The sequence below is a fragment of the Caloenas nicobarica genome, chromosome 1 (genome assembly GCF_036013445.1).
Source record: "Caloenas nicobarica isolate bCalNic1 chromosome 1, bCalNic1.hap1, whole genome shotgun sequence".
Classification (NCBI taxonomy): Eukaryota; Metazoa; Chordata; class Aves; order Columbiformes; family Columbidae; genus Caloenas; species Caloenas nicobarica.
The window spans coordinates 110,240,423-110,261,844 of record NC_088245.1 but is presented as its reverse complement, the minus strand read 5'-3'; the positions used below and the strand labels follow the sequence as shown (position 1 = coordinate 110,261,844).

The window sequence follows — 21,422 nt, the reverse complement described above, 5'->3', positions numbered from 1 at the left end:
GGAGATTGTGAAGAGGCCAGACTGGAGTTTGCTCATCATGAGAGCAATTAGAAGAAGACTGTTCAAAGGTATCTTTACAGTGGTATCTGGATGCCTAATTATAGTAACTGGTTTTGAAAAATCTCACTCTGCACTTTTACCAGTGTGTTTTGAAAACACCATTGCAATATCCAGGGTGCCTGGAAACACGTATGAGCTTTCATGTGGAAAGCTACCATCTCTTTCATGTGTTTTTCCCCAGGTGGAAAAAGGTTTCTAATAGGAATTTCAGGGGTTCATGTCCCTTCCCTGGACAGTGGGCTCCTGGGAGGTGTTTTGCAAGACGTGAAGCTACCTCATGGTGCTGTACAGCAAACTTGCAGGGAAGGATGGGCACCTGGTTTCATCTTACCAGAGCACATTCTTTTTAACCTGCTTTGGTGGAGAAAGGAAACAGAGCTTAAGAAAATGGAGATGCCTTTTCCCTTTGAGTGAATGTGACCAGCTCACATCTGCTGTGTGAACAACAGAAATACACCAAGGTCCAAATGCAGATAAACAAAACTACTTAACCTAGAGGAGTTTCTGCAACTGGTGTTTGTTTTTCATCCTCACGAGCTAATTATCCCCTGGGGCCTTTTTTTTTTTCTCTTGCTTTAGCCTCCAGTAAATCTGTGAAATGAAACTGGTTTGAAGATGGATTTCTTTCCCCCACTCCCTATTCCTGGTAGAGGTGTGTACTTGTGCTTTATTCGGTTATCAACCACGGTGAGTGTTTCTGTCAGGAAAAAAGCTAGAACACGGCAGGGCGAGGCTGGGGCAACAGGAGAAGTGCATCTGGCTGTACTCCTACCCCAAAGCGCACATCCATCACAGAATCACAGAATGGTTGGGGTTGGAAGGGACCTCTGGAGATCATCTAGTCCAACCCACCTGCTAAAGCAGGTTCACCCAGAGCAGATTGCACAAGAATGTGTCCAGGCGGGTTTTGAATGTCTCCAGAGAAGGAGACTCCACAACCTCTCTGGGCAGCCTGTTCCAGGGCTCTGGCACCCTCAAAGTAAAGAAGTTTCTCCTTGTATTCATATGGAACCTCCTACGCTTCAGTCTGTGCCCATTGCCCCTCATCCTATGGTTGGGCACCACTGAAAGGAGTCTGGTCCCATCCTCTTGACACCCACCCTTGAGATATTTGTCCGTCATCTTCAGCTTCACGCCCTCTCCTCCAGGGCCTCCCTGCAGGGACCAGTCTGACTTCTTGATGGGCTCCAAAGCCCTCCATCAAGGTTGCACTTCCCAAAAACCTGCTCAACAGCAAAAAAAAAGTTAGCTAGGTCTTGGGGGGAAGAAAGAAGGGCCCTGGGAGGGAGTCACACCTGGATGGTGAAGTTACGGCCTGCCTTGAGTTTGTGGTGAGATTGAACATTACCTGCAGCCACACTAGTTGTGTGTTGTTTTGTTTCCAATAGCAGCTAATGCCTCTATTTAAATTGCAGCCACTTCTGTGAAACCCATTCTAAAAAAAAACCAAAAAACAACCAAAACCCCAAACAAAGAGTTAAGCAATCCTGCCCAGGCAAGCAAAACAACTAGGCAAAGCTGAGCCTGTTACGTGAGGCAGATTAGTTAAACCGAGGCAAACCACTGTGTTGTGCAGGTTTCATTGGCACTGCCATCAGTTGCTGCGTGCCCCGAGCGTGTGTGTGTGCATGGCTGTGTGTGTGCACACCTTCAGCTCAGCTTTTGCTCCCTCAAGGCGTGTGGAGGGAGAGCCCGAGGGAGCGAGCGCTGCGAGGAGGGAACTCGTGCAAGCTGAAGGAAATAAACCTAATAAACCTTGTGCTCAACTCAAAGAAAGGGAGGCATGAAGCACATCTCTGTGCTAGCCTCCAGCCTGAGGTAATGCTGTGTGACAGTGAATTATGGAATGGTTTCCTGAGGCCCTGCTCCAGAGGTAGCTGGTATTTTCCCTGAAGTTGCGTCAGAGACACCTCTGCATTCACCTGGCCAGGTTCCAGATGGCACATCTCCCATCTTCCTGCTGTTCGCAAGAATGTGTTAAAGCACCTATATGCTCTTTGGGGGAGAAGTTTGCACTGGCTTTTAAAATTACGTTGAGAGAACAGGCTCTTTAAAAGAAGAGAGGAGGGGGAAGGGTTGTTTTTCTCGTATATATTATGTTTTGACTTAAATTATGTAGACAAAAAAAGCCTCCTTCCATGCCGTCGCTATGGCTACAGCTCGGATCATCGCGTGGGAGCCTGCAAGCAGGAAAACACCAAGCGGAGAGGGGGCGGCGAGCCCAGCGCTCCCTCTTCTTGCAGCCGGGTATGACCCTCCACCGTGTCCTCTGATCTCAAGTTTGTCTGAGGCCACTTCCATCCCCACCCGATGGAACGCAGAAATGCTGAAATTGCAAAGTCTTCTGCTGGCTGGCTCGGCGTGAAGAGGACTTCCTGGGTCATGAGCTTGAGAGCCAGGAGGTTCTTTGCACCTCGCCTCCCCGGAGATGTTATCAGCGCTGCCGTAACACCCACGCTCCGGCGCTTCCCCAGAGGCAAGCAAGGCTGCAGCAAGCAACCGGGGCTACGTGGAACGGTGATGTACCTGCAGGCCCCACGCCAGCCCTGTGCCTGGGCTGTGACAGACTCCCACTGGTGTGAGACCAGTGACCAGCTCAAAGCCTGCTGGTGTGGCTTAGCCTCCATCATACGCTCACACTACAGCTTGGCAGGGTGATCATGGTCCTGGAAACAAAGCAAGTCAAGCCAGGCGAGGTTTCTCCCCTCTCTAAACCCACAGAAAATACACTACTGTATGTCTCGGTTGTAGTTACAGGGTCACTTTGGTCCCCCGGTAGCTTGAGAAAAAGTTATTGAGGGCATTTGAAATCAGTCTTTTCTTGAGCCATGGCATTACCACATCACTGTTGGAGGCTCTGTTACCTGAACTGCGAGAATTTTTCTGCTGTTTTTTTAAAACCCTACCTCTGAGCAGTATGTCAGTGAAAGTCACATCTGAAAGGTTAACCCTTGTCTTTACTTTCACATGTGAATGTTTAAAATAATCACAGTTGGCTACAAAAGGTCTTCTTATTTAGCGCTGCCTCCCTTGTTTTCTGTGACTGTTCAAAAATCTGTTTCAGCAGAATTCATTTAGAAAATGCAACAGCAGAAGATGATGAACAAGACATGATAAGCACTTTTAAATTGATTGAGAATTTTACTAAGCTGCTTACTTTTCTAATTATGCCTAATTAGTTAGCTTGTTCCATTCAGTCGTGCAGCTTTGATAGCCTTATTGTGCTCCAGAAGTCTGGGGCCTGAGATTTAAGCAGGTCTGTCCTAGATATCTAATGAACTGTTAATTCGAAAATAAAACATTCTTAAACTGCTGTACTAGTAATCACCTTCTGGGCTGAGACGCGGGGCCAAAAGCATCAGCTTAAAATAACTTCAAACCAGATTGCAGGAGGACTGAGATGTGCAGGTAGGTTACTGTAGCTGGTAGGGTACTGTAGTTACCAGAGAAGTTATTGCAGCTTCACCCATGAGAAGACACAACACCTTGATGCTCAGTGAGAGCTGCTGGAGACCATGTCATCCTTCCCATGCCACCACCAGCGCTAGCTGCCAGGCCAGTTCATCAGGTGGGCTTATTCTCACCTCTTTTGGCCTACAGACATGCAGAAGAGCACAGGCTCAGCAAGAGCAAGCAGGGAGGTGTGTAGCCTGGCATTTAATCTGCTGTCAAGTGAGAAACACAGATTTCTGTTCCCCTTGAGCAGGAGATGGATTTGAGCCTCAGGCTCCTGTGCGTGGTATGAAGCTGCCACAGCTGAGGTGCTGCACAGACACAGGGGGTGGCTGGAAATGACTGTTTGTTATGCAGAACCTGATCTGCTAAATCAGGCTATTTATGTGATATATTCTGGGCTCAGTCCAGCACGTTTGTCCAGATGACCACTTGGACATATGCTACCGTCTGCTTCCAAGAGCTCCTGTGTTTCTTACTGGTCTTCTCATTCCTGAGGCAACAGCTGGCAGCTGTATCTCACACCTGGGGAGAGGTGGCACACTGCTGCTTACACCTTAGTTAAAAATAAAAACAAACCAGAAACCAAGAATACTTTCATGCTAAACACTTTCTTGCTTTTAATATTAGCCTAGCGCTACCCATGGTTGAAGCAGTCACTGCCCACCACTCTCTAGGATTAGAAAATATCTTCCAGATGACATGATTACTGCAGTGATTAAAATATGTTTAAAAACCTCGTTTTATTTAAATCAGTGTGTGTTACAAGGCAGGTAAGCCTCTTCCTTTCATTTGAAGTGAAAGCAACTCTGGCCAAAAGAAGCCTCTTGTTGTGGGGTTACTATAGGGCAAGAGGAGAGCAGCTTAAAACTGGCACGCACCCACTTTCACCATCAGCTCATAAGAAGGGCAGACACAGCACTGTGAGATTGATAAATTTGTTTCAAAGCTGAGAAAAGAATGCTGCTCATCAATTTTTTTACACTTACCACAGTACAGAGGCTTAAACACACATCTATTTTCCACTGCTTAACAGAGCACTTTAATTTCAAGCATCTCATCACTGCCCCTGACTAAAGCGCACTGAGGCACATGCAAGAACTCTGTGCAGCATCTGCAATCATGCACATAAACCCAGATTAGCAGAAGCATTGTGGTTCAATGTTTTAACAATCACATAAAGGACACCATGGTAAAAATACTTTTTCCTACTCCTGATCAGTCAAACCTAGTTTTGTGATTTAGGTGTCCCAAGAAGGTGATGTTGCAGGCTCCAGATTTTCTAGAGCTGCTTTCCAGTAGTGTAATTTAGGGGCTCCAACTGCACCTCACACATAGCTCAGTTGTAGAGCGTGTTCACTGGAGAGGATGCTCTGCACCACACACTAAGTAGAGGTTGATCTCAAACCCCTCTGAACACCCAGCAGCTCACCACTAGGTCCTGCAGGCACACAGCGCACCTTTCAACACGCTAGGACTGCAGTAAAGCTCATGAAAATGTTAGGGTGAATTAGAGTCTTTTATTAAAATCCACGTGTTATTTAACTGAAAACTGTATGTGAGAATTAGAGTCAAAACCACTGCCATGAAGTCAAAACACTATTTATTTTTATAAAAGGCAATAATTAAAACAAACCCTACCAGTGTGTACATTGTACACATTTGAATGACACTTACAAGAATGAAGTTTCCATATACAAAGATTACAAGCCCACACTGGTAAAGGATGCACACAAGCACATAGACCCAACCTCACAGATGCCTCAAGTCCAGATCACAGTACCAATTACTCTATGACCATACCTGCACAGCATTTTCATTATTAGCATCCACGCTACTTTATTCCACTACAAACTGTACACAGAAAGCAAGAAGGAGTTTATTTAGAGAGTGTATGCATTCACGGAAAGAATTTATTTGCTGGAATCATCTCTCACTCTTCTGCTGCCATCTTCAAGAGATACTCTTTGTCAATTTTGAAGAGCCTCCAGCCCTCCTCAGTGGACAGATCAGAGGCACCCCTTCTCTTATAGAACCTGATTGACGGTTCATTCCACTCTGCCACAAGGAAGTGCATACTGCTGCAGCGGGACCTCACAGCAACCTGCAAAAGTGTGCAACACAACACGCTTCCATCAACAGCTCCAGATGACGAGCCCAGTTAAGAACTGGTGAGACTACTCAGCAACTGTGTATCACCACAAGTCATGAAGTTAATTCTGTCAGTCACTTCAGCACTTGTCACTGTTCAACAGACTCTGGACAGTGTTTTAAACTGTCTAATATTCTGTCACCTCCTTTAATTTAGTTTTGAGTAGTGCTGAAGGAGAAGCTCTCATGCAGTTGGAAGAGCAAGAACACTGCCTTATCATGTGTTCTCAGTTCTGCTTGTTTAGACTTATCACTTAGACATACCTGACTCAAGTTCTTCAGAATTTCTGACCCAATGCCAAGTCCTAGAAAACAAAACCAAAACCAACACAATAAGAAACTAAGTTTGAATCTTAAAAAAGCCCTATAGGAAGCAACTCATGTAATTCTGTAATACATACCTCTATACTCAGCCATCACATAAAAATCTTCAAGATACAGCAGTTTTCCAATCCATGGATCATAAGTAAAGTAATACATGGCAAATCCCACAATACAGTGTTCTGAAACAAAGAGTGTAACTTCAGCTAGTCTGAATTTAAGAGGCAAAAATATTAAGTCTTACATGCATGTTTAAACATACAGATTCTCTGTGACATGCAGATATTGGCTACTAGGTTAGAATTAAGAATGAAGTTTACAAGTAAGCACACAACTGAAAACATGAGTTTGGCTAATTTTAATCAACCTAACAGAATGAAGACTGCCCTTGCCATACCCTGAAATCCTCAAAAGCACTATCATAGTAAGGGCTGAACACAAAGCTTTTTTCTACAAAGAAATGTATACCCTACTGATTTATCAGTACTTCCATTCTGGAACTCAGGTAAAAGCTTTACACAGCAGTTCACAACCCAGGTGACTGCCCCAACTCTGCTTCCTTAGCAACCAAAACAGGCTATGAAACTCCACAACACTGATCTTTCAATGCATATTCCTCAGCAACTACACTGTGTGAGAATGCACACTCACAGCACACCTTTACAGCAGCATTTCCAGCACCTCAACTTATGCTTCCACTGACAGCACCACACCATTTTCTTTACCTTCAGCACCCTACAGTCAAGGTAAGCAAAGCTCAAGCTTCAATTATAACTGTGTTTCAACAGGGAAGAGAAATCTACTCTTCCAACAGCAACCCACTCAAACCTACATCTCAAGTATTTTAACCACATCTGCCATAACACTCTGCACATACTGTAACAGAAGCGTGCAAACAGATTTCTGTTCTACTGTGTCTTTGGTAAAGGTTTGGGAACAGCACTTGTCCCTGTAGACCTTACCTCATATTATGATCATCTACTTTATTGAGTAACGGATCTTTTAGTTACCTCCCCGCCCATCCATGTACACAGAAGGGCCATGTACATGGCGAAGCTAGAGACTGTAACCTGAAGATTGGGGACAAATTAAAGAAAAAAATGTGATTCAACAGGATTACATCAAGGTAAGTTAGGGTCAAACAAGAAAAGCCATTTAATTAATTGGAGTCAAGTACATTAAGTTATACCTGATCTTTCCATGCCTCCAGGATCAGCAACCACTTCAGCTGAGTATTACTGTATGTTACTGCATTTAATGGTTAACCTATTCCTCCTACCCCAATTTACTGGTGGAACCTTATGTATAAATGATAACATTAAGTATAAGACGGCTCTCACATATTTAGCATTTAAAATTTAAGCATCGGCAAGTCTCACCTTCAGATGACCACTGTTCTTTTGGAACTTCAGCAACCAGACAGTGATAGAAGGGGTGCTCGCCAAAGCCATCCTCAAGCAGCTCTAGAAAAAAGAAACAGAATAAACCGGCACCTGAGCTACAGTCACCACCACTCGGCTACCGAGGCAGTGAGCAGGTGCCGCTTCGCCTTTATACCTTTCTCAGTTAGCACCACTTGATCCTCCATGTCCTCGTATTTCGCCAGTTCCTGGAAGACAACGCCATGTAAGGGGACTTTCCCCGCAGCCGCGTCCCCATTGGCCGCTCCGCCCCCCGCCACCGCCTTGCGCAAGAGCTTGTTTTTGCTCACGCCGAAGGACAAGCTGCACACACCCCCCCCCAACCCCATGACGGCTGCGGATCTGCCCCACGCCCGCCCCCGCTCCGCGGGGAGAGCGGCGCCAGACAAGGCCTCGGCCCGCCGCGCCGGGCAGCCACGGAGGGGTAGGGGGGCACGCACGCAACGGCCGGTCCCGCCTGCCGCCGGAGCGACCCCGTACGCCCCCAACCGCCGCCCCTCCCGCACCTTGATCAGTCGCAGCAGGTCGGAACAGTCCTCAGGACGCGCGGCGCGGATGCTGAACGAGGCCATTTTCGACGGCGCTTCCCCCTGCGGCCCCCTCGGCTGACGAGTCCCCGATGTGTGAACAGGAGGAGCAACTGCTTCTTCATTCGTGTCCCGGGCGCGGCGGCCACCTGCGGTCAGTCAGGCTCCGAGCATGTCCCGGCGGCGCTCAGCAGACAGGCGACCTCCGACCAGCAGCCGCTGTTCCCGCACTCGAACTGTGCCGGTTGCTGCCACCGGGATCCTTCTTTATAGACGCCCACGCTCCTCCTCTCCCGGCACGCAAGCCAATGGGAGCGCCCGCGGTGCTCGCCCTCAGCCAATGACAGCGCCCCTCTCCGGAATCTTGCCCCAGCCTGCCAGCAACAGCTGGTGCGGGACGTCTCGTGACTCGCCCCCTCCCCCTTCCCGCACGGTGGCGCCCCCTAGCGGAGGCGGGCGGCGCTGCAGGGCGCTCCGGTGGGACCCGCCCGTTCTCGCTCAGCGGCGGGGAGGGAGGGTGCAGGGCGGCGGGGCCGGGGCTGAGGGCGCTCACCCAGCCCCGCCCGGGGAGCCCGCCCTGCCGCCCGTCGGGGCTGCGGGATTCTCCCGGCACCGCCTGCCAGGGTTCCCCGAAAACCGAGCCCGGGCTGGGGGCCGTGCCGGTGCGGGCGGGGCAGGGGCGCTGGGCACCGCCGCACCATCCCGGGGGCCGTGGCGCCGCCTTGGCTCAGCGCTCGGCGCGGACGGCGGCTTTCGGCACCGTATTTTTCACCGCTGTGTGGAGGGAAAAAAAAAAAAAGGCTCTGTATTTCTTTGAAATAGTCAATAGTGATCCGTACCGCACCCTGCGGGGCGGCGGTGTCTCGTACCAAGGGCAGGAGCGACCTGATGGAGAAGGGGTCAGAGTTTCACTGTGGGCTTTGGGCACTTTCCAGCCTGACCCACGCACGATAACCGACCCGCTTTACCAGAAGGGGTAGTGCCGAGAGAAGCACAAAGGACTGGAGTGTTTTAAAATGAGAGGGGTCTGCCAGTTGTCTGCCATAAAGGAGGCCAAGACTTCTTCCCCATGAAGGTATGGATGAAGTGATGAAGAAATCCAGTCTGGATAAACTCTCCAAATTGGCTTTGGAGTATGAAAGGCAGGAGGAATTATCGCCAGCCCAGCTCGTCGTATGAACATCACCTACAGATGTAGGTATCTGCTGCAGAATGAGAGCTGCATCCTGACCACACATATCTATAGGCCACCCAGAGAAGTATAGAAAGAATTATTTGGCATATGCATGATTTTTCTTTTCACCCTCTTCTATAAACTTTGCAACCATCATGTCCATTCTTAGGTAATGTAAAGGAGCTCTTTATTTAGCTTAATCAGACTTAAGAGTGATTTGGGATATGGGAAGACACTAAGTCATGCTACTGCTGCAAAGTAACAGTCCTTAAAACCTGGATTCCCAAACAGTCTTAGAACACTCACGCCCTGCTTTTCAGTGTATCCAACAAAATTCACCTTCATTTAGACAGAGGGCCAGCATGGAACATGACACTGCAAGAGAATTGTATATAGGTGTGTATTCTGGTGGCTGGTGTTGGCCAAAAAAATCCTTTGCCACAGTGGAAAGCTCTTGGAGCTCTGGAACAGTGATTTAGGATTTATGCAAACACCCTGACTGGCTCAGTGTATCCTCTATTGGAGCAAAAACGGAGATGCCCAAAGCACAGAAGCATTTCCAAAGCACAAACCAACAGCCAATGACTGATAGCAGAAAAGTTAAGATTTGTTTCAGAGGGAGTTATGGATCCGGAAGTCCTTCAGGATAGGTCTTTTGGTAGGGAGACTGAATCTGAATAAACTAGCAAATAGACATAGCCTAACTACAAATATTTAATGAATATACTTTTTTTCAATGCCTAGAAATTATCCGAATGGGATCAGCAATAGGGAATACTGTCTCTCTGAAAGGTTCAACAGTATTTGTGTTGTGTCAACTTTTTGTTTTGTATTTCACAGTGAGGAAGTCATGTTGTCAGGAAACCTACTCTTATGTAAGAGCAGAAAGTGCCTGGTTTCTTTCATTCCCAAGTCAAAAAAGTCATATGATTTTTAGAAATTGAGGTTTCAGCAAAAAAAAGCATTGTCCACCTTGACTGTTTTTGAAAGTCCTGCTTTAACTTGCTCAGAAATATGCTGATATTGTGTCACCCCAGAGAATACAGTTCATTAGAGCTGGCTTTCAAATTCACAAGGTAGAAGAAAAAACAATTTAAAAATTCCCCAAAGTATCAAAAATAGTTTCACGAAACAATAGGACAATAGGAAATCCAGAGGAAAAAAAAAAAAAGAAAAGAAAAATATCCAATTAAGATACCTAGATTTGTGAGACTATGCTGCAATTATTTAGTTATACTATAGGTGTTTTTTCAGAATAACTAAGATTAATAAGAATTGTAAGAATATTTTACAAAGAGGTTCTAAAAGAACTCAGTTTTGTGAATGAATCAAACTGATGGGCCTTGTACTTTACAGCTCCTGCCTTTTGTCTCAGATCTCTTTGTCTTTGAGCAGGTTTTGTGTCATCTTGGCATAGCTGAGGTCAGTGGTGAAATCTCTGGTGACTTGCATAGGGCTCAGATTTTATCCTTGAGCGGTCAGCCTGTTTCTTTGGACTTGTCTCCAAGGGAATGCATAGTGGTAAGTCTCCTGAAAAGGATCAAGCTTTTCTCAAATTATGCAAATGTGCATGCTGGAAAGCGGTTAGCAGGTGTGTTTGAGGTAAACTGAGGTCGAAATAACCTGTTATAATGAAATATGCACTGAAGTCTGGATTAGTTTGCTTTTCTGTTACCAGCCAGCAGCTGCTTCTGTGCAGAACCTGGATGAATCTGTCTCCATTCCCACCAGGAGGGCTGCTGCTTCCATGTTTGAGGGGTAGAATGGTTAGAATTATCTAAAAAGACCATGTGTATTGTTGTTCTTACTCTCATTTTATCTCCTCCCTAAATCTTACTTGTAATTGGGGCAACAGAAAATGTCATGCAAAATAGCAAGCAGCACTTTCTTTTTCAGCATGCAACAGGAACTGGTATTAATAACAGCACACAGAGCGCTACGTAACTGCCTGAGGCAAGTCTTCCCCACATCCTCGCCAGAGCTGGAGGTCTTGTCTAGTCTCAAGCCACAGGAAAGAGCCAGGCCGGTTCCCTGAGTACCTTTCACGGCGATGCAGCTGAATGATTTATTCGGAGAGTTACGGGACCTCAGCTGGACTTGTACTGGTAGCATATTTTTATTTGCATCTAAATTTCTGAATATCCTCTTTTCTTGGAGGCTGGATGGAAAGGCTCAAAGTGGGCACAAGTTTTCTTTATTTGCTGTTCGACTAATCAAACTCGCTTTACTTCTCGTATTTTAATTTTTGATTTCCTCCTTCGCTAGGAAGATTCCTTGAATTCCTGTATGAATGCCTCTCTCACGCCTCAAAGGTTCTCTGTAATAAATAAAAGAGGGAAGGAGAACAACTGCTTATTCCACATTAAAATGCAGTGAGTTAATAATTTTTTATTACACTATTAAGTCTTCTCAAGTATTTCAATCCAAATCATAGAATCATTTTGGTTGGAAAAGACCCTCAAGATCACTGAGTCCAACCGTTAAATTGTATCTCCAAATTATATCTCCTGTCAAATCTCTGGAGCAAAATACAGAAAATGCAATTAGTATTCAGTATTGACCTGTAATTTTCCCAGGTTAGTTTCTAGACAACATTCAGAATTCTCGTAGCATTTTCAACTGAATAATTTATTCCCGATACTCAGAACTTGCATTGATATTTATGAGTTTGCAGTTGCTTCCAGGTATTTTTTTCAAGTAATTTATACTTTATCAACACATACATACATAGAAAAAGTTCATTTCTATCAGAACAGTACAGAATAGTAAATAAATACCGCAGTAGCACTGCTCAGAAGTTGGACCAAATGCAAAATTAAGTTTCACATAATAAGACTGCATGAATTTCCATATGCTGGAAACAAAAGGACCATCATTTTCCTTTATTGCCTTTGAAGGCATTTTTTAGCTCATTAGAACCTTACTCCTGTAAGCTAATATATCTCATCTGTCATGTGTAATTATGCAATTTGATGAATCTGAGATTTAGACATAGCTGTCTGCCTGCCTCCACAAATCATCTGTATCATGCATGCAAATAATTTGAGGTATAAAAGTAACAAAAATAAATATTGGGAAAAAATCAAGCCAGGTCTTAATTTTGTAACTTTTATGTTTTGGATACAGTAGAAGTCCCTTTGTCTCTGATCCTGCAACATACTTAAATTGGTGTCCTTGGGTGCACTATCTCAGGCTCTAAAAAGAAACCTGGGGAATCTAAATTTTTCCTTAGAACTAATGGGGGTTCGCAGGATGAGCAGGTGCTTTTCCTACATGTCACAATCACAATTTTGGCATGGTCTTTTGCACTGTCCAGAGGTGATTCTTTTCATGGCATCTTGATTTTTGAACCTATGGCACACACCTGCAACAGGTTTCCAGATTTTTTTTCCCATGCCCGAACAAACGAGCAACTTTGCAACAGTGGCGCGTGACTGCACGGGCTGGCGGGTACCAGGGCTGGAGCTGGGGATGGGACTTGTGAGTAAGATGTTAGGGGGTGTGGGCTGGCTGAGGAGAGCCTTTCCCCTCTTGTGCCCTGCGTGCCACCCTGCCTGCTCCACGAACAAGGATCATCTGCCAGGCCTCTCGCTTGTGCCTGGTTACGCGGCCATGAAACAGAAGGGAAGCGCTCGCACCGCATCCATGACAGAAAAACCGTGCTAGTGGCGAGGGCTGGTTCTGGGCGGGTTTTGCTCGGTGTGCAAGGCACGTAACTTCAGCCGCTCAGTCTTTCAAAACAAAAATCTGCAATCTATCACAAGTCTCCTATAAAAAAAAGACATGAGTTCTACTTTTCAATTTACATAGCCTTAGTTTAGTTTGTTTGGAAGCAATTTATCAAAAGGAAGGCAATATTAGGAAAAAAAAGAGACTGACCACAGAATCACAGAATGTTAGGGATTGGAAGGGACCTCAAAAGATCATCCAGTCCAATCCCCCTGCCGGAGCAGGAACACCTAGATGAGGTTACACAGGAAGGCGTCCAGGCGGGTTTTGAATGTCTCCAGAGAAGGAGAATCCACAACCTCCCTGGGCAGCCTGTTCCAGTGTTCCGTCACCCTGACTGAAGAAGTTTCTTCTCAAATTTAAATGGAACCTTTTGTGTTCCAGCTTGAACCCATTACCCCTTGTCTTACTGTTGGTTGTCACCGAGAAGAGCCTGGCTCCATCCTCGTGACACCCACCCTTTATATATTTATAAACATTGATGAGGTCACCCCTCCGTCTCCTCTAAGCTAAAGAGATCCAGCTCATTCAGCCTTTTGTGTTACTCTTGCAAATAATAATCTGGTTAACGTACTTTCACTGATTGCTGGAACATCTGTTTTCTCATATCCTCGCACAATCTCAGTGGTGTCGTGGGTAGGTCTTTAGCAAGGCATGTTGCACAACCTCGTAGCTAACTTCCACCTCCCATAAGCATCATTTTGCTGGCAAGTTGCAATGACCAGCGAGGGCCACATGTACTCTGGTGAGTGTGAAAGCCGCAGGCTGCACTGGCCACCTGTGCACGGGTCTCTGGGAGGCGCCGACACCGCCGGTGGCCGGTTCTCCCAAAGGCAGGTAGATGTTGGCCGGCTCCACAGTGCTTGTGTGCGGAGCAGGAGCTGCCCGCGGAGCCCAGCGTGACCGGGTTGTCCTCTCTGCCCTAGGACTCTTCGGTTCCCCATTAAATTCGTTGACTATCCACCTGCGGAAAGCGGACAGCTTATTCAGCACGGCGGTGTTTTCTTAAACCTCCCTAGAAAACACCAAGGCCCTTGGTTACCTTCCCTAGCGGTGTCACCGAGTGCCGGGCCGGGGAGGCGGCCGAGTCCCGCCGTGTCCCGGCGCCGCGGAACGCCCGCGCCTCTGCCTGGGGCCCCGGCAGCGCCCAGCTGCGCGCCTGGGGGAAAAAGCGAGTGTTTAAAGAAAAATAATAATTTTTAAAAATCACGGTATTCAGTAAAAGCGACTCCCACGCAGAGCCCGATGCCTAACAGGACAAGGGGCAATGGGTACAAACTGGAACACAGGAGGTTCCACTAAAATTTGAGAAGAAACTTCTTCTCAGTGAGGGTGACAGAGCCCTGGAACAGGCTGCCCAGGGGGGTTGTGGAGTCTCCTTCTCTGGAGACATTCAAAACCCGCCTGGACGCCTTCCTGTGTAACCTCACCTAGGTGTTCCTGCTCCGGCAGGGGGATTGGACTAGATGATCTTTTGAGGTCCCTTCCAATCCCTGACATCCTGTGACTCTGTGAACCTCCGCCCCTGAGAGCGGCTGGGACGAGAGGGCCGGAGGGGCCGGCGGCCCGTCCCCGTGCGGCAGCCGCGGTCGCTGGCAGGAGGCCGGGACCGAGCGGGACCGAGCGGGACCGAGCGGGACCGAGCGGGACCGAGCGGGACCGAGCGGGAGCGCCCGGCGCACCCGAAGCCGCCCGGGGGCGGGAAGTGCCGGGAGTGCCGGCTCCAGGCGGTCCTTGCGTGGGGAGGGCATAGAGCGCGGGGTGGAAGGGGCCGCGCGGGGAGCACTTTCTGTGCCAGGCGAGCCGCGAGTCTATGGTGCTGGAGGACCGCGTGCCTGTGGCGGGCGTGGCCCCGCAGGCGCTGGGCGAGCGGCGCCCCCGCTGACGGCTGCGGCTGCGGCCCCATCGCGGTCTCGGTCCCGGTCCCGGTCCCGGCGCGGCGAGCACCATGCTGGGCACCCGGTAAGGCTGCCCCCGTGCCGCTCAGCCCCTGGCCGGGGGTGGGGGGCGGCCGGCGGAGAGGCCGCTCCCTGCGAGGCCGAGGTGGCGGTTCCCCCGGCGGGGCGGTGGGGCAGGGCCCTGCTCGCCGCCCGGCCCGGGGGTGCCGTGCCCCGGCCCGCGCCCCGCGGCTGCCGCCGCCTCCTCCGTGCGGGTCTCGGCGCGGTGGGTGGGGGAGCGCCCCCGCACTCGGGCAGCGCGGCTTCGGCGGGTGGTGGCGCCCGGTCCTGCCAGCGCCCGCCCGGCGGCGCGGGGAGCGGCGGCCGCGGGGCTCGGCGGGGCTCGGTGGGGCTCGGCGGGGCTGGGCGCCCCCGGCTGCGGGACCTGCGGGGGCGGGCGGGGCGGCTGCCGGCGGTGCCGTGCGGCACGAGTTGAGTCCAGAGGCTGCAGCAGGTACAGGGGGTTGTCACCGTGTCCATTCACGTTGTCACCGTGTCCATTCGCGGCATCTCCGGTGCATACGAGGCTCTGTTGGCTCCTCGGGGGTTTTTGTGTCCCCTTTGACTCTCTTCGCTGATCCTGGTATACCTGCAGGCAAAGGAAACGTGTGTGCATGATATATGTGTGTAGGTATGTACATGAGGGATACATATATAGAGAGATACACATGGCCCTACTTTTCCAGTGGTAGCTGTGGACTTGCCTCTTTTTTGAGGTGAAACCTCTGCCTCGGCTGAAGAAAATTAAGGGACAGGCAACCCGTGTTCCTTGGCAGGATAACACTGTGGGCTGTCACAAGGGATTTTACTCCTGCTGACCCTCTGTGTGTATTTTCATGTTGTCACAGTTTCGCTTGCCTAGAGGAGTCGTACTGGCTACTACCTGGTTGAACGCTTACGGAATTGCTGGGTGGATTGCATCCTCTGAGGGGTTTTGTGGTTGTCCTGTCTTGCTGAACAGCTAATCAAATTATGTCCTGCACTTTAGACTTTTTCTGAGTTGCAGCAGTACTAAGCCAGGGAGGAGAAGACCAGGTTTAAGCTGAATGGGACTGTGTTGAAGGTCTTGTGATATCCTTCCTGGCATATTCCACCTTCCACCACTATGCATGCCAGCCAAGCGCATGAGAAGTGCATGGTTAGGGTCATGGATGATTTCCTAAATGCACATGAACGCTGTCTCTGTTAGGGTGTCTACAAGGTAGAAGCTGGTGTTCTGTCTAAGCTGATTGTCCCAGAGCATCTGAATAGTCAGTGAAGAAAACAGCTACCACCAGCAAGTCATTCTTCCTGTTTTCAGAATAGGACAGGTATCAGCTGGAATTTCAGCTGGCTTTGAACTGTTTTACTGATTGTACCTTGTTCTAAAAGTCCAGCTAAAAATAAAGAATGAAGTTTCTGAAGTAATCAGTGCCACTCCACAAATAAATCCCAAGTTATTTTCATGGCATTAGTTTTAATGACACTAAATTCTTCTGCTCTGTCTATAGGTTGTGCACCATGAGGAAGCTTCCTTCTCTTCTGGCTAGGACACTCACTTCTGGGACCAGTGGCTCCTCTGTGCTTCCTGACATGTCTGAAGGTAAAGTAATTGGCTGTACTTCAGAAGACTTAGAAATGTTTCTAAGGAGTTTATTCTTTCAGGTGGTGGCCCTTAATGTGTTAATATGATTTGGATAATGGACATGCTTTTGACTGTTAGCTCACAGCCGTGAGTATTTAGGAAGTAGCAGAAAATCACTGTGTGTGTTTGGAGACTAATGGCAACAAATATGTATAATACTTGAAGATATAGGGGCTGTCTGGTTCTTTAGTCTTGGAAGAGCGTGTGATTCTTTTCTGGAGGGACAACTGCTTCTCAAGTTGGCTCTAGTTAGAAAGTCAACAAAGCACAGAAAAGTACTATAATGAGTGCAGAGAATGGCCAAGGAATGGAGGAACTGAGTGGAAAGAATGTCTTACAGAGCTTATAATGTATCAATACTGTTAATTTAGAGAAATATTTTAATCAGATCAGCAGCATTGCCTCATGAAAATGCTCGTGTCAATAGAGCTTTGTGTTGAAAGGTTGTTTTAGCGCTCTAATGGTAATACACTGTAATGTTCCTGTTTCAGAAGCTTTAAAAAAAGTTTTCTTGCATTCTAATCGCATTTACTGAGAAAAGGGAAGGAGGAAAAGGACTGGAGCCAGGTACAAATAATTCCTTCATGGAGTTCTGCTTGTTTCTGAGATCTTATTTTCGTCTTTGTTCTTTAAATAGAAACCTCGAGTAATCCAGTAAAAGAGAAGATGAGGGTTATTGATTGTTACAGAACTTTTCTTTTTGTAATTGTTAATAAATAGCAATTTGAGAGGTTAAAGGAGAGAAGCAAAGATACAGAATATTGCATACTTGAAAATATTACCCCACTCTTTTATTTGGGTATTTCATAATGATACCACCTAGAAGCCCAATAAAAGTAATGAAGCAGTGAGGCCATCCTGGCTGTGCCTCTGATTTGTTTCCAAGGAATGCTAATATTTTTTGGACTATAGTAACTGTAGATAATCGAGATTCTGTTCCAAAATTGTAACATTAAAGTGATGTTATACAAACTTATGCTGACATGTAAACTATTTTCCTTTAATTTGGTATCCACGCTTTCACAAAACACCAAATACTCATTCTTACTAGCTTTTCACATGCTTCCTCCCAACTTTGGGTCCCAGTTGTGAATGCCCTCACTTCTTCCATGGCTCTCCCAAAGGCACACCAAGCAGGAATTTGGAAGTCTCCTCTGAGATAACTCTCATCCTGCTTCCTGAAAAATGCTCCAAATATTCTTCCCAAAGTTAATAGTGTTTGTCAACATTACATGATAGCAAGCAGATACTACACAGAGCCAGGAGACAAAGGAACTGGAGAGCTGGCTTTGAAGGAGAAGGCAAACCCAGTTGAAAACACAAAGATATTGACTGTTAATCAGGCAAGGACAAGTTGCCTACAGTTGCTTACTAAAATTAAGGATCGTGTGCATAAATAGAACTCAAGCAGGTAGCATAATCAGGTAACCCCTTAATAGAAGTAATTTGCATTGTTTCTTTAAATTGTTAATCTAACCTGTGTTTTCCACTCCACAGGACACTTACCCATTCATGTGAATAATGGTGTGTTGTGGTAATCTGTGTATATTTTAATATTTGCTGTAACACTAAACTTTGTCGGCTACTATTTTTCCTTACTTCAGCGTTCATGAAAAATGCTATTATTCTTCTCTGTCGACTTACTTAAAGCCTCTTTGCCTTCAGTGAACAGCTCTGATCTTACTTGTAGCAATACTGTTGTACCAGATCTCTGTCAGCACGGTGTATTTCTGGAGGCGTGCTGGATAACCCATTCCTAAGAGGCTTGTGGGATACAAAATCTCGTATGCAGCAGCTCCTGCAGCACTTAGCTTTATTTTAGACACTTGAATCCACACCTTCCGCTGAAGTACAGACCCAGCTCTGCACCAAAACTGGTGGTAAAATACATCCTAGCAGTCTACCTGCACCTGGATGCAGCCTCGGGAGGCAGCAGCACAAGGGGACCCGGGTCTCGCTGGCGGAGATGAATGTGGTGACTGCGTCCAGCTGCCCTGTGTCCTTCGTCACAGCACAGTGCAAATAAACCCAGGCCCTGCTGCTTTGGCATTGATGGTCTACTGACCACAGTTTAGGAGATACTGTGAAATACGCAACATGGTAATGATTGGTAAACCCCATTTGCTGTAATCGTTTTGCACTTCTTAGACATTTGCCAAATAAGAGGAAGAGTTTATGTGTTTTTATGCTTAATTACTTACTTAAATTTCTGTTGTAAAATAACTAATATCTAGAAGAGCAATATAGTTTCCCCAAGGGGAAAAAAAAAGAGAAAAACTATGTACTTATGAGCCTGTAAAATGGACTAGATTTAGCTTGGCAACATTTTAGAAACGCACTTACACTTTGTCCCTTTTACTGTTAAAATAAAAATTATGTAATCTCAGCCTAGCTAATGTTTACTCGGATGCCTGAAATTGAAATCAGAAGTATTAAATGGGACTAACAGCGTATATACACGTTTGCAGGTTTGGACCCAAGATTTTTTTTCAGAGCTTTTTACTTCTGCAGAGTTGAAAAGGAAGATGACTTTAGTTTAAGCAAAGAGAAAGTGCTGTTTATTCCCCCTCCATCCCAGCACAGTCTGCACACTGTTGGAAAATTGAGGTTTTGTATTCTAGAAGCTGTAACAGTGTTTCTGCTAACACTGTATTGATAGAATGCATGTTGTGGCATCCTTCACAGGTGGAGTATGAGTAACAGGAAAGTAGTACCTAGTCTGTAAACAAGCCCACTGCTTCTTAAGAAAAATCAGACCCTCCCTCTTTCAAAAAAAAAATCAACTCTAAGATTTTCAATCACTTTCTTCCATTGAATTTTTTTTGTCCTTAGAATTAGTAGTGAAACTTTTCTTGTTTCAAAACATGTTTTTATCCTAATTTCCTAAAGGAATGAGGCCTAAGTAATCTGTTTGTGTCTTTGTCTGCCTATCTTCTTTTCTCTCTGTTCTTCCAGAATCTTTTATTACTTGATGTCAGCCCAGTAGATGAACACGATTCTCGAAGAGAACCGTGTTTCAGTAAGCTTTGTGAAAATTGGCTTCCAAATCATGGGCCCTGGTGTTGCTGGCAGTTGTGGAGTGACAGGGATCCATGCGCTGGCTGTCCGTCAGCCACTTGCGTTGCTCCAGGCGTTAACCACAGCTCATGCCGGTGCTTGTCTAGCGGGCAGGCAAAACAGGAGCAGGCTGGGCGTGCAGGGACAGGAGCTGAGGGTCTTGCAGGGGAAGGAATGAGAAAGGGGAGCTTTTTGGGTATTGCAGGGCTGGAGGTGTGGGGGACTTGGGCAGGGAAGCAGCAGGAGCTGAAGTGACTGTATGGGGAGGAGGGGGCCAGAACTGAGTGGATCTGGCTAAGGGAGAGGGGTATGTGATGTAAATACCTAGGAAATCAGGCTCTGCTCACTCCAGGGTTCACAGGACAGCTTGCTGATCACTGTGAGTACTCTGACCGGGCATTTAGCTTGAGAACTGCCAAGCCTGATGATGTCTAATTGCCTAAAAATATAAAGGGTCAGGTCATGAGTCACCAGCAGCCCTCTTTCTGTTTCACCACGAAATTTTGGATTTTTTTTGGTAGCCCTTCCTTGATGCGTCCTTAACTGTTTTGTCCTAATATTTGAACTCCCTTGTATAACCATCTTTGCAACTAAGCAAGGAATCTCTACTATGCAATTCTCAACTTCTATTCTGAGCTTGGGAATTGTTGCTGCTAGTTTTCAGGTGTTTCCAAACAGCATACCTTCACCTGCATAACAGTGATGTAGTACTTTGATAGATTTGATGAGACCTCAGCACAGTTAGTAGCCTCATCCAAGGAAAGAGCAGAAAAACTGCTCATGAAGATTATTCTTGAAATTTAGGAAAAAATTTATGCAGAACTATTATTAACTCTGATAGTGCCAACCACGCCAGAAACGATTTTATGGGCCTGCCTTCAGTGTCTTAACACTGTGTTCTTTGAAGCTGCTAAAAATTTAGGCTATGAAACCCTGCTGGCAACAGCCAGTCTGCTGATATTGCCTGCCTTCATGGGTATTATTTAAGTACTACTCTCCTCATTGCCTGTCTCCCAGCTGCACTGTTCTTTTTAATGTTCTTTTATGACTTTCTGATTTGTGTTATCTCCACAGTTTGTTTGTGTTTAGGCTGAAATATTTTCACATTAAAATTCCTCAGTGTGATCTTGATCCGCTGTCTCTTTTAGCTGCTGCTTAGCACTGCAGGTGTTTGACTGCATTAACAAACACTCTTTGTTGGCTATACACAATAAGCTACAGAATCGTGTTACTCAACCCATTATTGTGATATGCCTACTAACAGCATCAGTGAATTTGGCCAAACTTTTGTTTCTGGGCTGCTATTTGCATGAATTTGCTTAATTTTCCTGTTCTGGGATGAGGATTGTGCCTTTTAGCACCAGGCAACCTCGTGTTCATCGCTGGCAGAACTAAGCTTGATTTGCTTTGATTTTTGGTTTCTTTTTCAGTGCGGAGCAGATTGAGGGATATAGTAGGAGCATCTACCAACTGGAGGTACAGTGTACATTAAATGTATTTTACTTTATTTGCAAAAGCCAGGTAGTGCTCAGGGTTGTCGTAGTGGAATTAACAACATTAGCTTGCTGACTGGGGAAGAAAAAAAGATCCAGCTAAAATGTAATGGAAACAAGGTTTTTGATTTGTTACTTTGTGGATCACAGACTTCTGGGGTTTCTCTGGCAGAAGTTCTTCAGCACCAAAGGAAAAAAAAAAGGTGATCTTGATGCTTACAAGATTCTCCCATTAGCTTTGAATCCAATGAAAATTTAAGAGCTGTAGAGTCTGGCTGGAAATATTATGTTGCTGCTACCTCTTGAGCTGTCTGTTGGTGGATTATCCATGTGGTAAAATTTATCCTGCACTGGATTGAGGCAGCTGAGCTGGTTCAGTGTGAAGCAGGCTGTGTTATGAACAGCCTGGCAGCACCCATGTCACTTTGGAAAACTGTCAGCTTGGGATTGAGGTCTCCTTAGTCAGGAGCATCTT

The 21,422-nt window shown here is 46.6% G+C and overlaps 2 protein-coding genes across 5 annotated transcripts in view; one reads left to right on the top strand and one right to left on the bottom strand.

The window, feature by feature from the left end:
* Window positions 1–5,099: 5,099 nt before the first annotated feature.
* SAT1 (spermidine/spermine N1-acetyltransferase 1) lies at window positions 5,100–8,174 on the bottom strand. The gene is made up of 6 exons (XM_065626764.1): window positions 7,913–8,174; window positions 7,543–7,594; window positions 7,365–7,448; window positions 6,066–6,167; window positions 5,929–5,969; window positions 5,100–5,617 (listed from the first exon to the last, which is right to left on the bottom strand). Exons 1-6 carry the CDS (start codon window positions 7,976–7,978, stop codon window positions 5,447–5,449), a joined length of 516 nt encoding a protein of 171 aa, XP_065482836.1. The 5' UTR covers window positions 7,979–8,174; the 3' UTR covers window positions 5,100–5,446.
* A 6,513-nt stretch (window positions 8,175–14,687) lies between these two features.
* ACOT9 (acyl-CoA thioesterase 9) overlaps window positions 14,688–21,422 on the top strand; it is a 23,892-nt gene continuing 17,157 nt past the window's right edge. Inside the window, exons 1-4 of one of the 4 annotated variants that reach the window (XM_065629027.1) lie at window positions 14,688–14,798; window positions 16,264–16,355; window positions 17,895–17,921; window positions 20,885–20,930. In XM_065629027.1, coding sequence (XP_065485099.1) covers window positions 14,785–14,798; window positions 16,264–16,355; window positions 17,895–17,921; window positions 20,885–20,930 — 179 coding nt within the window. In that variant the 5' untranslated portion in view covers window positions 14,688–14,784. Of the gene's footprint in view, window positions 14,799–16,263; window positions 16,356–16,888; window positions 16,965–17,894; window positions 17,922–20,884; window positions 20,931–21,422 lie in introns of those variants that run through there. The other 3 variants (XM_065629045.1, XM_065629037.1, XM_065629054.1) reach the window with 3 other exon arrangements.